The sequence below is a fragment of the Mytilus edulis genome, chromosome 1, assembly GCF_963676685.1.
Source record: "Mytilus edulis chromosome 1, xbMytEdul2.2, whole genome shotgun sequence".
Lineage (NCBI taxonomy): Eukaryota > Metazoa > Mollusca > Bivalvia > Mytilida > Mytilidae > Mytilus > Mytilus edulis.
In genome coordinates, this window is record NC_092344.1 from 93,299,838 (window position 1) to 93,315,994 (window position 16,157).

General features: G+C 32.6%; 1 protein-coding gene across 1 annotated transcript in view; it reads left to right on the forward strand.

Annotated features, from left to right (window-relative positions):
• The first annotated feature begins 1,963 nt into the window (after positions 1 to 1,963).
• LOC139495342 (DIS3-like exonuclease 1) overlaps positions 1,964 to 16,157 on the forward strand; it is a 37,901-nt gene continuing 23,707 nt past the window's right edge. Inside the window, exons 1-11 of the mRNA XM_071283649.1 lie at positions 1,964 to 2,015; positions 3,395 to 3,592; positions 4,179 to 4,312; positions 6,216 to 6,367; positions 7,395 to 7,476; positions 8,174 to 8,318; positions 12,501 to 12,630; positions 13,452 to 13,609; positions 13,881 to 14,008; positions 14,576 to 14,833; positions 15,159 to 15,307. Coding sequence (XP_071139750.1) covers positions 3,430 to 3,592; positions 4,179 to 4,312; positions 6,216 to 6,367; positions 7,395 to 7,476; positions 8,174 to 8,318; positions 12,501 to 12,630; positions 13,452 to 13,609; positions 13,881 to 14,008; positions 14,576 to 14,833; positions 15,159 to 15,307 — 1,499 coding nt within the window. The 5' untranslated portion in view covers positions 1,964 to 2,015; positions 3,395 to 3,429. The remainder of the gene's footprint in view (positions 2,016 to 3,394; positions 3,593 to 4,178; positions 4,313 to 6,215; positions 6,368 to 7,394; positions 7,477 to 8,173; positions 8,319 to 12,500; positions 12,631 to 13,451; positions 13,610 to 13,880; positions 14,009 to 14,575; positions 14,834 to 15,158; positions 15,308 to 16,157) is intronic.

The following is a 16,157-nucleotide window of genomic DNA, read 5'->3' on the forward strand; positions in this document are numbered from 1 at the left end:
CGGCGACATCGGACAAATCGACCATATGATGATTGTGGCCAAGTTTGGTTTAACTTGGCCTATAGCAGTTCGATTTTTGTAAAAGTGACGGAGGACGACGGACGACGGAAGACGACGGACGACAGACGACGGACGCCAAGTAATGAGAATTTAAGCTGACAGGTGAGCTAATAATGTTGTGCTACTTTGCATCTTCTCCGATAGCCCTGAACAAGGGGCTTAACATGCAAAGTTCATTAACACTTTTAGATATAAAAAAAAATCTTTTAAATATGAGAACTGTCTATAATTTCGGTACTGACATGATTGAACAAACTTCAGTGGCGGATCCAGCCATTTTAAAAAGGGGGGTAGGGGGGTTCCCAACCCAGAGTAAAGGAGGGGTTCCAACTATATGCTCCCATTCAAATGCATTGATCGTCCAAAAAAGAGGGGTTCCAACCCCCGGACACCCCCCTCCCCCTGGATCCGCCAATGAACTTTACTAAAATTGTCCGTTTATAAATTTTGAAATTCTTAAGAAATTAAGGTTTCAAATCCCTCAGGCAAAGTTTGCTTTAGATGAATTGGCTATTTATTTTAGGTAATTTTGACATATAGCTCTTCAACGGTTTCGTTACTTGTACATCTTCGGATTTCAAATGTTTGACTTTGAGCGTTTCTGATGAAGGTAAATCCAGAAAAGCGCTTCGGACGCAAGAAATTATTAAGCGTGTTGCTTTCATTTTTTTTTTTTTTTTTCATTATCACACCTACATAAGGGACCGGTCATTATTTATCTCCAGGGGGAGGGGGCGGCAAAATGTAATTAAATTTGAAAGGATAAAATATGATTGCCCCTTTTCAAAATGTGTTAAAAAAGTTAAACCCTCCTCTCTTTACTACATATGCACCATCTCGTCAAACTCAACACTAATTGGAGTTTAAGTTGTTTACTAGTATTTGATTATGATTTTGTCATTTACAGTTTTAAAGAGTAAAAATTTGAACTTTGTTTGATATACTGAGCATTACTTTTAATTGTATTCATATAGAATGTCAGATGTCTTATTCAAAATTAGAGATGCTGAAATCAGGAACATATATATACTGTTCCCAGCTGAAATGAAGCCAGTCCTGGTCTTTCAATAATTTCTTGTATAAATTAAGTGATTCATTTCAAAACTGTTGCCTTCCACTCTGGTAGAAGACGGAGGGTCTTCGACAATGAACAAATCATTCATATATTTATTTATATTCTACATGAGGTATATTTGAGATACGGAATAAGAATAAGAAGAAAATGCTTTGAAAAAGTCTATATAGAATATTTTGTGTTCACCTAAAACAACAGTTTGTAAAATATACGAGTTCATCTTGAAACATAAAAATGGGGTCCCCTTCAAAAAAGCAAAGTCTATGTTTGCTGTGGTGAAACCAGGATTATGAAACCAATTTTGTAGTCTCTATTCCTAGTTTCTTAGTCCTATAACATCTCAGAAAAATATAAGAAAATTGACTAATTTTGCACATTTTTTGGCAATATTTATTAGTCACTTGACAATATAACTAGCTCCGTCAAAGAGTAAAGTAAAATAGTAAAGTAAAGTGACTAGTTTTACTGATAGTGACAGTTTGACATTTGTGAAAGAGTTAAACTAGACAAGTTAGCTCTAAAGGGCCCAAACAACTATTCATTAATAGTCTATGGTCATGGTATATGGCGATCAATGCATATATGGCCAAACAAATTATGACCCCCCCCCCCCCCCTTACTTGAGCAACCTGAAAAAGAATGACCCCCCTTTATCAGATCTAATTTTCTCATTACCCACTACTTTTTTGCCGCCCCACTGAAGATAAATAATTACTGGTCCCTAATATCAATTTCATGATTAAATACCACTTTGGTTTCTTCGAATAGAGTGCTCCCGTGAAGGAGTAAACATCCGCGCAACAAATCTTGTATTAACAAAACAAAACTGACATTTCTGTCCCCTATGCACAAAATGTACCCCAAAGTTTTTTTTTTTAAAGTGAGTATAGTCATATTGCATATGCATTGTAGTATTAACCAGAAGGAGGAGGTTAAACAACTAAAGTGAACTATTTGATTCTTTAGTTTCAGGTTCAAGACAAAAGCACAGGCACTTGTTTCATGTGATGGTAAAGACCCTCTTTACTTTTGGCCCTTTAAAATCTTAAGAAAACAAACAAGTGCCAGTACTTAAAAGTAACCATATCTGAAATTATATGCTTCACAAATTGATACGCCTATATTATACTATCATCTAACTTGCTATGGTTAAACTGAAAAGAAGGAGATGTTCACGAGATGATTGCCTCTGGCTCTGAGACAACTATCCACCAGAGTCCACATGAACTGTAGATCACTGTACATGTACATGTGTGCTGCCATACAACCTCCATTTTTATCAAAAGCTCTAAGCATATCATAAGACATGTACATGTAAGACAAGGAAACCAAATGCCCAATTATTGACAAGACAACAATAAAGAAAAACAGATACATCAAGTCTCATACAGTTAGCGTAAGACTCACAAATGTGACTCACATGTTTTCATACATATTTGACAGCATTTTCCTTTGATCTATTGTTTTAAGGTAAAAATTGCATAATATGGGACTGACTTGATATCTAAATGTTCCAAAATTGATCACTTTTTCAGTCTTCACGATGAACTGCTAAATCTACAGGCCCTGGGCTGCCACTCAGCGTGAAGACTGCTTTTTTTGATACATGTACACAAAATATAGTGCATTAACCATAACATTCTATAAATACTATAAATCATGAACATTTCCAGAAATTTATCCACGAGATATATGCTCAGATATTCAAGACACAAAATGATGTTTCACTTGTCAAGAAAATTACATAACGTTTGCAAGGTGCAGGAATCTAAAATCTGTTCTAAAAATATAAATTATGTCATTGTTAACATCATCTTTAAAAATTGGAGTCATCTTCCTTTGTCTAGAATAGCTGTTTTAAATCAACAACAACCAATGCAATATTTATTTTTACTTCCCACTGATAAATTAAAGCAATCTTTACGGTTCAGTGCTTTGAAGCAATTTGATTTCTCTATTTTTCATGCTTTTTTCACATTTCTTGAGCAGTGTGAGAAAAATATTTCTCCTCACTAGTGAAATATCTGTTCTCTGCAATTGATTGGTCATTACATAACTTAATTGTGACATCAAATTTTCTTGGTTTCTTCGATTTTGAATTATCCTTTTGTCACATCATGAAATAATTCAATGTTCAAGGGTATTTTGAAATAAAAGATTATCTCAGCTAACAATGATTATCCTGAACAAATGAATTTCAGGTCAACAAGATAGTTCTAAATAATAAAAGGTTTTTCATATTTTATTTTTGTTCTTCAGGATAAAGTTAATTTGATAATGTAGACAGCCTAAAAATGGTCATAGAAAATAAAGCAGAGTCTCTAGATAAAGACAATCGTTATTTGAGGTTGAAGAACAGCCAGGGGAAGAGTGTCAGTATTGTAAGAGAAGTCTATAGGAGAGAAAATATACCATGTCAGAGTAGTTTATGTCTTGGAAATTGCAATGTGGGAATAGGTGAGATTTTAAATAAATGGTAAACAAATCAAAGGTATTGATGAGGGAGATGAAAATATCTTACATATATGTAAATCTTTTCAGACAAACTGTGATTATAAAAATAAAATGAGATTGTGGTTTTGTATGTTGCTTCTTTATTGCCTGATAAGATTTATTAGTACACATGTACCACTATTGTGTCTTACAGCTAAAATGAAGGGTTTTTTTGTCTCTACTTTTCATTATTTTAATTGAATTGCATAATCTTGGATAAAGTTTTGCATGGTGAATACTGAAAATTGATTGATACTTTTGCTGTTTCATATTGTATTGTCTTAAGCATATATATATATATATAGTTGCTTTACATGTCATGCATGTAGTCATATTCTGCATAGAATTTTTTTTATATTTATGTTACACTTTAAAAAATCTCTGTAGATATTATTTTATTGGGAAATGGCAATGCAGCCTGGTATGGTCTTCAAACAGATTTAAGTACCTAAAACTTAAAAGAATTTGATACTTGATTAAAACCTATAATCATATTTAGTTTAATATTAATCATGCTATTAATGTAAACAAAACTGGGAACTCTTTGCAGATGACTCTGATTTGCTACCTTCAAACGTGACACACTATATAATCCCAGATTGTCAAGTTGCCAGAGAATACCTTGAAGTTTTTGAAGCACCAGAAATTCATGGAATAATCTTTACACAGACAGCTGAACACTGTGTAAGTTTAGAAATATTTTTTGAAAATAATTGAACTTTGACAATTCTTTAGCATTTGTTTGAAATAAATGGTAATCAATGTTTAAGCTCTTTGTTTACAAACGCTCTTTTTCTCATACTGTAATTTATTTTATACTGTAACTATGTTATTTGTGCAGTTTTTTTGTTTGACTATACAAGCATCATTGATATACTTTCATTGATCATATAAATAAAATTGAGAATGGAAATGGGGAATGTGTCAAAGAGACAACAACCCGACCAAATAAAAAACAACAGCAGAGGGTCACCAACAGGTCTTCAATGTAGCGAGAAACTCCCGCACCCGGAGGCGTCCTTCAGCTGGCCCCTAAACAAATATATACTAGTCCAGTGATAATGAACGCCATACTAATTTCCAAATTGTACAAAGACTTGTTTGTGAAATTGCATTTGTTTCAATACACATTTATGACATTCAAGGAATTCAGATTTACAGATTTTGTACCTTTTTTGTCCAAAAATATTCTTCTGATCAATCTTATACTTTGTATAAAATGGACTTCCAATATCTTTATCTGTCTTGAATTTTGATTGTGATGTTTGATTGTTGTTTCATTGACTTTTACCCAAAATCTCCTTAAAAACACCTACCTTGTCTTGGGTATTACTTTCATTATTACACATCATGATAACAATGCTAGTATTTCAAGACATTTACATTTTTATGGCCCTGTAAGGAAGTTGTCGGTGCCATACAGTTTTACCCTTGTTCGTAATTCCGAAATTACGTAATTCTGTAATTCTGAAATTCCGTAATTCCGAAATTCTGTAATTCCGTCATTCTGCAACAAACCATTATACAGAGGTTTTTTTCTAAACGCCTTCAGATATTGGGCTGATTTTTGATATGTGAGTTAACCATGATGAGTTACAGATTAAGTTAAAGTTTCGTTCCGCTCCGCTAATTTTTGCCGAAATTACGGGCTTTGGACTTTGATAAATTGTTGAAAATCACAGTTATATAGACTTTTTTCTAAACTCTTTCAGATGTTGGGATGATTTTTGGCATGTGAGTTAAACAAAGATGAGTTACAAATCAAGTCTAAGTTTTGTTCCGCTCGGCTAATTTTTACAGCAATTACGGGCTATGGAATTGTTAAAAATCACAGTTGTAAAAGACTTTTTTTGTAAACGCTTTCAGATATTGGGCTGATTTTTGGTATGTTAGTTATTCATGATGAGTTACAGATCAAGTTTATTTGGTAAAATTAAGGGTTTACAACTTTGAAAATTGTTGAAAATCACAGTTATACAGACTTTTTTCTATACGCTTCCACATTTTGAGCTGATTTTTTATATGTGAGACTTCCATCATGTTTGTGTCCGAATGTGTTATTGAAATTGCAGATTTTCAACTATTTGAGAGGGGGCCATTTGTGTTGCTTTGACACATCTAGTTATGATATAAATTTTCATCAGAAACCACTGCACCACCAGTTTTTTCAACATTAAAAAATAGCTATAAAACATACAAATTAAAAAAAAATCAGTTAAATAGTGTGATGAGGTCACACTGCAAAGTCCTGTTCTTCATATCTTGATATCATTAAAATGGAAAGGTTTACAGCTATAGATAATTAACATATCCTTTTTAAATTAAACTGTGAATGGATATCATATTAACAATTGAAGGTGAAAAAAATGCCTTTTTACAGCTTTTTGCTTATTTCTATGCATTTTGCAAGACTTCTTTTAAAATTGCATACAAAGTTATACAAAAATCAGAAAGGCCATCAATTTAGATGTACAATATCTAATGGGATTACAAATATCTTACATTGTCTCAAGTTGTTTGCCTGATTTGTTTATTTTTAATATTGAAACAACAGTGAATGCAATTAAATAAACAATTTTAATTACAGATACAGTATGAGGGAAGCAAGAATCACCACAATAGATTTAAAAGATTGGTTAAGGATAAGACAAAAGGTGCTGTTATATTTCATAATGAATTCCAGAAGTATGCATACTGTGAACGTGAATCTGGAGAATCAAACTCAGCTTGGCAGTCCAGGTATTAACAAATAGGGGTTTTATTGGGTAAAGATTGCATAAAATGCATTCAAAACCCTATGTTACTGACTTGATATCTAAATCTTCCAAGGCTTATAATCACTACCTTTTTGATACACAAAATATAGTGCATTGATCATAATATTCTACGTATACATCATATCCATGAACATTTCCAGAAATTTATCAATGTAATGTTTGCTCAGATATTCAAGTCACAAAATGATGTTACACCTGTCAAGAAAAATACATAACTTTTGCTAGGTGCAGGAATCTAATATCTGTTTTAAAAATATAAATGATGTCCTTGTTAAAGACATCTTTTAAAATTGGAGTTATCTCCTGTTGCCCAGAATAGTAGTTGAATCAACTACAACCAATGCTTTATTGACGATGCAATATTTAATTTTACTTCCCACTGATAAATTAAGGCAATCTATACCTTTCAGTGCTTACAAGCACTTAAATTATATCCCCTTCTCCTGAATTGGAGGCTTCACTACAACCACCTTATTCTGCTAATTCATCCATTAGACCAACAAATATTTTTTGTCACACTACTTTCAGAAAAAACAGAATGACTTCATATTTTTCTTGCAGATTGAAAGTGATTGTTGTAATGTGTGAGCATATCTCAAATTTGTCTGATACCTGCCCTTCTTCCTGTTGTCTGATACCTGCCCTTCTTCCTGTTGGCTGATACCTGCCCTTCTTCCTGTTGGCTGATACATGTACTTTCAATTATAATGATTGAAATATGCTAAGCAAGACATCTCATGTAATGCATTTATGTTTGTTAAGTTTAATTTAAGTTAATTTATCTGGTAGAGAATCAATAAAATATAAAGATATGGATGAAACCATGAGAACAGCAAGGAAGTTTGTTAACATCGCTTCAGATCCTTCAGTGAAATTTGAAGCTCTTTATTAATAAAGTTATTTGCTAAGTAATGTTTTTGATCCATGCATAAAAGACCTTTCTTTTACCTATCTAAGTATTTCTCATTATACTTAAATATATATTGCAGAAGTACATTCAAGGCTGCAGAATGGTTCTTCAATCATTTAGCTGGTCAATTGCCAGTAGTCATGGTAACAAATAATGATAAGGTAAATAGAATAAACAATGAAAGAGTTACTTGCGAAAAAAAGGTAGAGTATTCACAAGAAGATTCCTCTGTTGATTTCATCTGTTACACGGATAGTAGAGATATGGATAATAAAAGAGACAGCAACTTTTTTCACAAAAAAATCATACGATAAAAATTTATTGTAAATTGAAATGTTCACAACTTACGAGTATTTTAATTAAAAGATTTTTTGAGCTGCAGAAGCCTAGCCATACAATTAACCATAAGACTATAAGCATAACTATGTTTATAATATCTGTTAAAATTCTATATCTTATATTGAATAGTGGTTTCTGGAAAACTTAAGTGTTTACAAGCATGACATTAGTAATTCTGATAGCTAAAATTTCTGTCCTTTTGGCACATTGGTTTGGCACATGACCAATGGTCGTAACAGATACAGGATATATATTCAAACCAAGTCCATAGTGTAATTCAGTCCAATGATTTTAATATGTTTTGGGGTTACCCATGAGACTTCCTCAAAATGAAAAACCAATGGTAATGAAAAAAAGAAGTCTTCAGAAGAAGAGACTGGTAATATCTAACAGCCCAAAAAGAAAGGACTTGTTCATAGAAAAAAAAATACACAACTTGTTGAACCTTGAACATACATTTTTGCCCAGATTAAAGATTTTTATATCTGCTTATTGACATGATTGTATTTCTCCTTTCAGATAATAGCTGAATATGGAAGTAAGATAATCAATGTACATGTGATGAAACTAGGAGAATATTTACAAACATTCTGGAAGCAGGCCAACACTTCTTTAATGGATTTATTTGAATCATTGACTGCATCTGTCCAGAGTAAAACCAAAAGTAAGCAAAAAGTTAAAGTCAATAAATTATTAACTTAGATCAATTACATATGTACCTTGTAAATGGCTTATATATATAAAAAAAAATGTTAATCTTTCATATAAAATTTTACTATATCTTTTGGTAACATGTTGGACCATTGTCTTTGGAATCTCCAGAAGATAGTGGGGTTAAAAAATGTGTGATAATCTGTACCTGAGCTGGAAATTTTATTTTTTTCTGTTTTGCAATTAAGATAACATTGAGAAAATATTCTTTCCCGATAAAGATGATCTTCTGGAATGAAGAATTGTTTTACATTGGAAACTTTGAAAATAAAAAACTTTTGACTGGTTTTGCAATTAAAATTATGAAACCTCTTTCAAATGCATAAAGTTTGATCAGGACATTTTTTCATCATGCTTACATATATTGACTTTTTTTATTTTTTGGGTATGTTTTTTTATAAAGAGGAATTACAGACTATGTTTTTGTTGCCTTCTAGTTGACATAACTCAATACAAGTATTGCCATTTAATTACCAGTTGAAAATAGGTCAATTTAGTGATCATAAATTTTTATATTGCCTACTATCTGTAAAGTTTCAAGGATCAAGGCTGAACTCTGGAGGAGTAGCTAACCAGTACCCCAAAAAGTATGGAAGCAAGATAATCAAGAGTCACATGGTTGTGTCGGAATGTATCATTATATATTCTGTTATGTTTTTCATGTTCATGAAGTCTCTTAGATCCAAATTAAAGATTTACCTTATCTAAGCACAGAATGTTTGTGATGATATATTGGCTCTAAATAATGACGACTTCAGTATGTATACTAAAGAAATTTATCCTGTAGAACTTACTTTAAATAAAGCTAATGATAACAATGACCACTGCCCTTTCCTCGATCTTGATATCTATATCATAAACGGGAAGCTTAATACAAAAATTTATGATAAAAGAGATGATTTTTCATTTCCTATTGTTAATTATCCATTTTTAGATGGTGACGTTCCCTTGTCACCATCTTATGGTGTTTATATATCTCAACTTGTACGATTCGCTCGTGTATGTAACAATGTATTAGATTTTAGCGAGAGAAATTTATGTATTACTGAAAAATTATTACACCAGGGTTTTCGATATCACAAACTGGTCAAAACATTTACTAAATTTTATCACCGGTATAAGGAAATAATTCGTAAATATAACTCAACATGCAGACATCTTATACGTTCAGGTATTTCACATCCAAAATTTTATGGAAATATTCTTTATAAAGCACAAAAATGTCAGTATTCTCCTCAGAAACTAACAAAACCTTTAAATAGACTTATTAAAAGGGGATATAGTTACGATACTGTGGTCAGGTCATTAAAGATTGCATATTTTGGCTTTAACATTGATTCACTGATAGGGTCTTTGCATCGGAACTAAACACATTTATTTCTAAAAAAACAGTTGTTGGCATGACACGGGTTATGTTCTTCTCATATATTTTATGATAGTATGATACTAAACCCCTAACGGGAGGGATTGTACCTGATATTCATATGACGAAGACATAATCTTTCAATCAGTTTAATTGAGGTCTGGAGCTGGCATGTCAGTTAACTGCTAGTAGTCTGTTGTTATTTATGTATTATTGTCATTTTATTAGGCAGTTAAGCTGCCTTATGCGAGCACCCTGGATTTGGGTTCCCCCCTTGGAATTTTTGAAAAAGTGCCATTGCTCTGATCTGGCAGGTCTGGTAGATTCTTTATAACTAATTAGACATTTTTTTCACACTTTTTGTTATAAAAAACAATAAATATAAGGAACATTACCTTAAATGATCGTCGATTTTCCCAAAACAATTGATGTTCCCCATTTGAAAAAGTGCTAATTAAAAAGTTAAGCATATCTTTTTATCGTCTGTGTTTTTGATGAAGATGTAAGTGAACTATTGTAAGAATAATTTCATCGCCGAAAATGTTTGTAATGAAGGCATTAAAATTTGCCAAATGGCATGAATGGCGCATGGATATTATTTTGCGGCTATTACGCCGTTGAATTTGGTGGATTCCATCCTACTAAAGTTAAATATTTAAAAGCATTGTCTTACTTCCTCTCTGTATAAGTCTTGAATTGGTAAGAATACTTGATTATTTTATTTCTACATTGTATGAAGATGATGTATTTTATTTAATTATTTAATGCAAGCTGAATCAGATGTTATTATTTGTCATCGTGTCTCTCCGTACTTGCTATGTATCGTGTAAACCCCCAAACATTATACTCGATCAGGGCCATTGCAATGTCAATCGGGACCTCATTTGAATACGTATTTATAGATTTTGTCAATGTCAATTAAGGTCATTTCAAGATGGTTTCCTATATATCGTGCTTTAGTTAAATATTGATTTTATCGTGGTTTACTTGTACTGTACACACGTGAATAACATTAAACGAAATCGATCTTTGGAAGATTTCACTAGGTTTTATCTTGACTATAATGGTTTTACCATTGAAGGGTTCAACTTTTATTGATATTCAGGATTCATGTACACTGTATAGATGCAATGACACAAATTTTACCAAATCCGAAACAAAGCGGACATTCGATCAAAGGCTGATTTTTATGCAAATTACTAAGTCAACACTGTTAGATTGTTTATTTCATATAAAAAATAAAAACCAAGAGTAGCCAAGAATACTTTTATTTCTAAATAATACAAAGAGTTGTTTAGAATACATAATAACATTGACAACACACGATGTTTCTGTTTACTTGACCAAACCGGCTCGTTCAACATCGTATCCCAACTCTGAGGGTGGATAGGACCTTTATCGGGACTCGAGGATCGAGTGTTTTTAAGCTCGGGATTTTGGGATCCGGGAATTCTATTTTTCGAATTTCGGGACCTCGGGATTTCGAGATTTCTTGTTCTTAGGCTCGGGATTTAGGGATCAGGACCCCTCCTATCCCCCCTCAACTCTGGAAAAAAAATGTCATGAAATCCTATAGTACTGTACTGCATAGTCCGCACCCCTTCCATCAATTTCATTCCCAGGGTAAAAACCCGCGGACTATACACCCCTTTTAACTGTATGTAACACATAAACAAACGACAGCTACTGAATTACAGGCTCCTGACTTGGGACAGTATAAACATACATAAATAATGTAGGTATATCTCATTACCAGAATATTTAGCCCACCCCCTTTGTCATGGTCTATTGACTAATATGTATTAGTTTTTGATTAGGTCAGTTATTGAGGAACCACTAGTGAATGGTCAATGATATTTGGTGCAGTTGGATAAACTTTGTCATAAACTTTGTCACTTTTAATTTCTTGGCTCACACCGAACAACAAGCTATAAAGGGCCCAGAAATTACTAGTGTAAAACCATTCAAACTAGAAAACCAAAGGGTTGTTCAAAAAGGACAACTTATGAAAAGTCAATGGTATTTGGTAAGCAGTTGTATATTCCTTCATGCAGCTTGTTACTATTAGCAAAACCTACATGTATATTGCATAGTAAGCTTTAAAAGACCAGGAATTACAAATGTAAAACAATAAAAACTACTAAAAATGTTAAAATAAATAATTGGACATATATAAACTTTTAAAAGTGGCGGGATTGGAAGATTGCCTCTGCTTTTTTTACTTAACTGCCTACAGCGCCTTTGGTGCTTTGATTTATTTTCTTTTGTTACATCTTTTGACATCAGACTCGGACTTCTCTTGAACTGAATTTTAATGTGCGTATTGTTATTCTTTTACTTTTCTACATTGGCTAGAGGTATAGGGGGAGGGTTGAGATCTCATAAACATGTTTAACCCCGCCGCAATTTTGCTCCTGTCCCAAGTCAGGAGCCTCTGGCCTTTGTTAGTCTTGTATGATTTTAAATTTTAGTTTCTTGTGTATAATTCGGAGTTTAGTATGACGTCCACTATCACTGTACTATTATGCATATTTTAGGGGCCAGCTGAAGGACACCTACGGGTGCGGGAATTCTCGCTACATTGAAGACCCATTGGTTGCCTTCGGCTGTTGTTTGCTCTATGGTCGGGTGGTTGTCGCTTTGACATATTCACCATTTCCTTTCTCAATTTTATCTTAGATCCAAATTAAAGATTTACCTTATCTAAGCACAGAATGTTTGTAATAAAAAATGTTTTGATTAATTCATATCATAATTTGTTATTTTACACAGAAAAGGGATATAGTGGATACCTTCCCACAGATGTACTTGAAGCAGGACTTAAAACTGGAAGATATATTCAAGGTCATATGAATGTCAACAAAAGTAATGCCTCAGAAGAGGCCTTTGTTAGAAGGAAAAGGTATTCTTATTTTGAATTTATTTGAAATAGATATCATTGAGTCTTTTATACAGTTTTGGAATGTAAACCAGCTAATAGTATTGTGATGTTCAGAGGGTGTCTTGAAAGGGAAAAGTGGATACCTATCTTGTGTATTAAACTCATCTACCAGTTATTATCTAGATCCCATAAACTTTACAGAAAGATTGCACATGATGAAGTTTTGCACCTGATCTTATAGATTGGTTTGGGATTCTTTTCCCATTTTTACAGAGTTGGGAATTTAGATACTTTCCTGATATACATTTGTATTACTATAGTCGTAGTAAAGATGGTAACTTTTCTTGTAAGCTATTTTTCTTTCAAATCTAAATCTTGTCCTTTAATCTTGGTGGAGATAGTGCAAACATATAATGAAATTGTTTCATGAAATTTTTCAAATTTTTCCTGTCTTGGGAATTAAAAAAGTTGACACTTTAGTCACCCTTTATATCAAGACAAATCGATGTTTAATGAAAAATATATCCTGTGAACCCATACAAAAAAATCATTTAAGAAAAATTCATAACACTTTCAAACAAATGTGTGTAGATAGGTTTTTAGAAATGTAAATTAAAAAAGAAAAAATACAGTATATCTTCTACATTCTATACATTTATAGATTTGCTCCACATATTGTTAATTATTTTTTTCTCTACATAAATCACTGTCTCAAAAATCAGATACAGATCTATGAGTTTTAAATATTACAATATTTATAAAAATCAGAAATACCTCCCTATCATGTATGATTTGCCTTAAATTCATAAATACGGTTTGAGTGATTATGTTCATACTTTCAGAGAAGAATCAAAAGAGGATTCAGGATCTGATATTTTAATCCATGGAATGTCCAGCAGAAACAGAGCTGTACATGGAGATGTTGTTGTTGTGGAATTGTTACCAAGGTCAGAATGGAAAGGAAGGTCAAATGTCATCAAAGAGACCACAGAATCAACAAGTAATTTTTAAAATTAAGATTTATGTCACTTTTGAATTGACCAAACATGCTTATTCATTCATCAGTTTGTTAAGAAGGTGAAACACTGGAGTTTGTTTACAATGATTTTTAATAGAAAAGGATTTCATGGTTAAGAGTAGATAATATGTGTTGTTTGTGTTGATGTTTAATGTTACAACTAATTGTATTGACTGTATTGCAATAATTAGTTTTAAGAAATAATAATACTCTACAATAAGTAGAGTCTTTATTTTATAATCTGTTGTTTCAGATGAACCAAAGACGTCAAAAGATGAGGAAGAATCAGAAGACAATGGTGATATCATGCCAACTGGTTATGTTGTGGGTATAACACAGAGGAACTGGAGAGAATATGTGGCTGCCTTTGCTCAAGATGAGGTATATATCAATATCAACTACTTAAAGAGGAATATGCGTTTGTCTCCCATCATCTTGCAGTAAATTCTGGATTTTGTGGTTTTAACTATCTCTGTATTGAAGTCTATATGATATCTTTATTTTTGTTGAACTCTAACAATCCCTCACTTATACCTGCAAAATCTTAGATAAGTACCCCATAAAATTGTTTCAAGCCACAATAATTATAAGTCCTGGTACCCATTAATAATTATTGATTGATTGATTGATTGATTGATGTTTAACACCACTTTCAGCCATATTGGGTATTTCATAGAAGTCAACTATTATTAATGGTGATCCCCAGAGAGAACCACTGACCACTAGTTGGAAAACTAACTATCCCAGTCAATTTAGATTTAAGTTGAACCCACCTGTAATTTGCGGGATTCAAACTCACAAACCTCAGTTTTGACAGGCTATCGATACAGTAGTTACAATATTTGGTCACCATGGCCCCCAATGAATAATTATGAATCCACAGTGCTTTGATTACAAAAGAAATTTTAAAGAGATTATGTCTTATGAATTGTTTTATTCTACTTGCAGAAAACAGGCCAGAAAGGAGGGAAAGTGCTTGTTATCCCATGGGATTATAGAATCCCCAAGATAAGAATTAGTACAAGACAGGTTGAGAAGTTAAAGGATGATAGAATCATTGTAAGAATTGACTCATGGGATATAGACTCACAATATCCAAATGGACATTTTATAAGAAGTCTTGGTAAAATTGGGGAACTGGAAACAGAGATATCTGCCATTCTGATAGAGAATAATATAAGTGTCCCACCATTCTCAGATGCTCAGGTAAAGTATGATAACATAAAATCTTAGTTGACAAGTTCAAAGGAGAAGGTATTCTGATCTACCTCTTTTTGTATATCTTGTCTGTTGATATTTTTGTACATTTTTATCAGCAGTTTCGAGTCATAGCATTTTTTATAATGCATGAAAGTTTCCTGATATTATTGAATTAAAAAATTTGTAAACTGCTTTACATTTTTTAAAGATTAACACAAACTGAAAGAGCGACAAAAGTCATTCATCAGCTTCTCATTTGTTTCTGTTTTCTTTTTTTTGAACACCTTAAAAAAAATTATTTCAACAAATGAAATTTAATTTCCCAATACAGATGAAAGAATTACCTGTAGACACACCTGAAAACCCTTGGAATATAGAAGATGTAGAACTGAAAAAGAGAAGAGATCTCCGTGATAGTCATTTGATTTTCAGTATAGATCCCAAAGGTTGTGAAGATGTGGACGATACATTGTCAGTTCGGTAAATGGCAAATATTTGTACCTAAATAAATTAGGCGATCTCTGTGTTGTAATTTGAGGTAATCTTGTGCATCACAAGCTGAACTCAATGTTTGGCAGAAAAAAACAAGTTTATGTAGGTCAAGCTTAATATCCAAAGTGTTAATAGATATAGGAAGATGTGGTATGAGTGCCAATGAGACAACTCTCCATCCAAGTCACAGTTTATAAAAATAAACCATTATAGCAAGGCTTCCAAAAAATATTTGAGCCAGCCGGACATTTCATATCTGATCCCGATTTTAATCCCTTAAGACTTAGTCACAAAAGGCAATTATGGTAATCAGATGGCCATTCCAATGATTGACATAACATTAAAAAAAACGATTTTAAACTTTACTTTGATATGATATGAATTTGATGTACGGATGTAACTGTTAAATTGGCAGTTCATCATTCAAAGTGTGCACATCAGCGTGCTCATATCTGCCTTAGACTTTTTATTTGTGCAAAATGACATTGTCAAAAACTTTACTTTCGTTTCACATTGTTCTAACTGGAGAGGTCAACCGGATGTTGACTTGACAATGGTAAAACATGGACCTTAAACGGATACGTAAAATCCGTGTACGTTTACAAAGCACGACTGAGTGAAGAAGGTCTTTCCACGTTATTTCTTCATCAAAATACTTGAAACGAACGTTAGATACATGTTTCAATGATAATTTTAGCATTTTTGAAGAAATGTAGGATGCATAATTAAATTTCCCACCTGTGCACATGCGCACGTGTTCTAGTTCATACGACGTAGTTCTGACGATTTTTCATTTAAAACCTTTTTAAATTTTTCATCAAATCATGTTGATAAACTA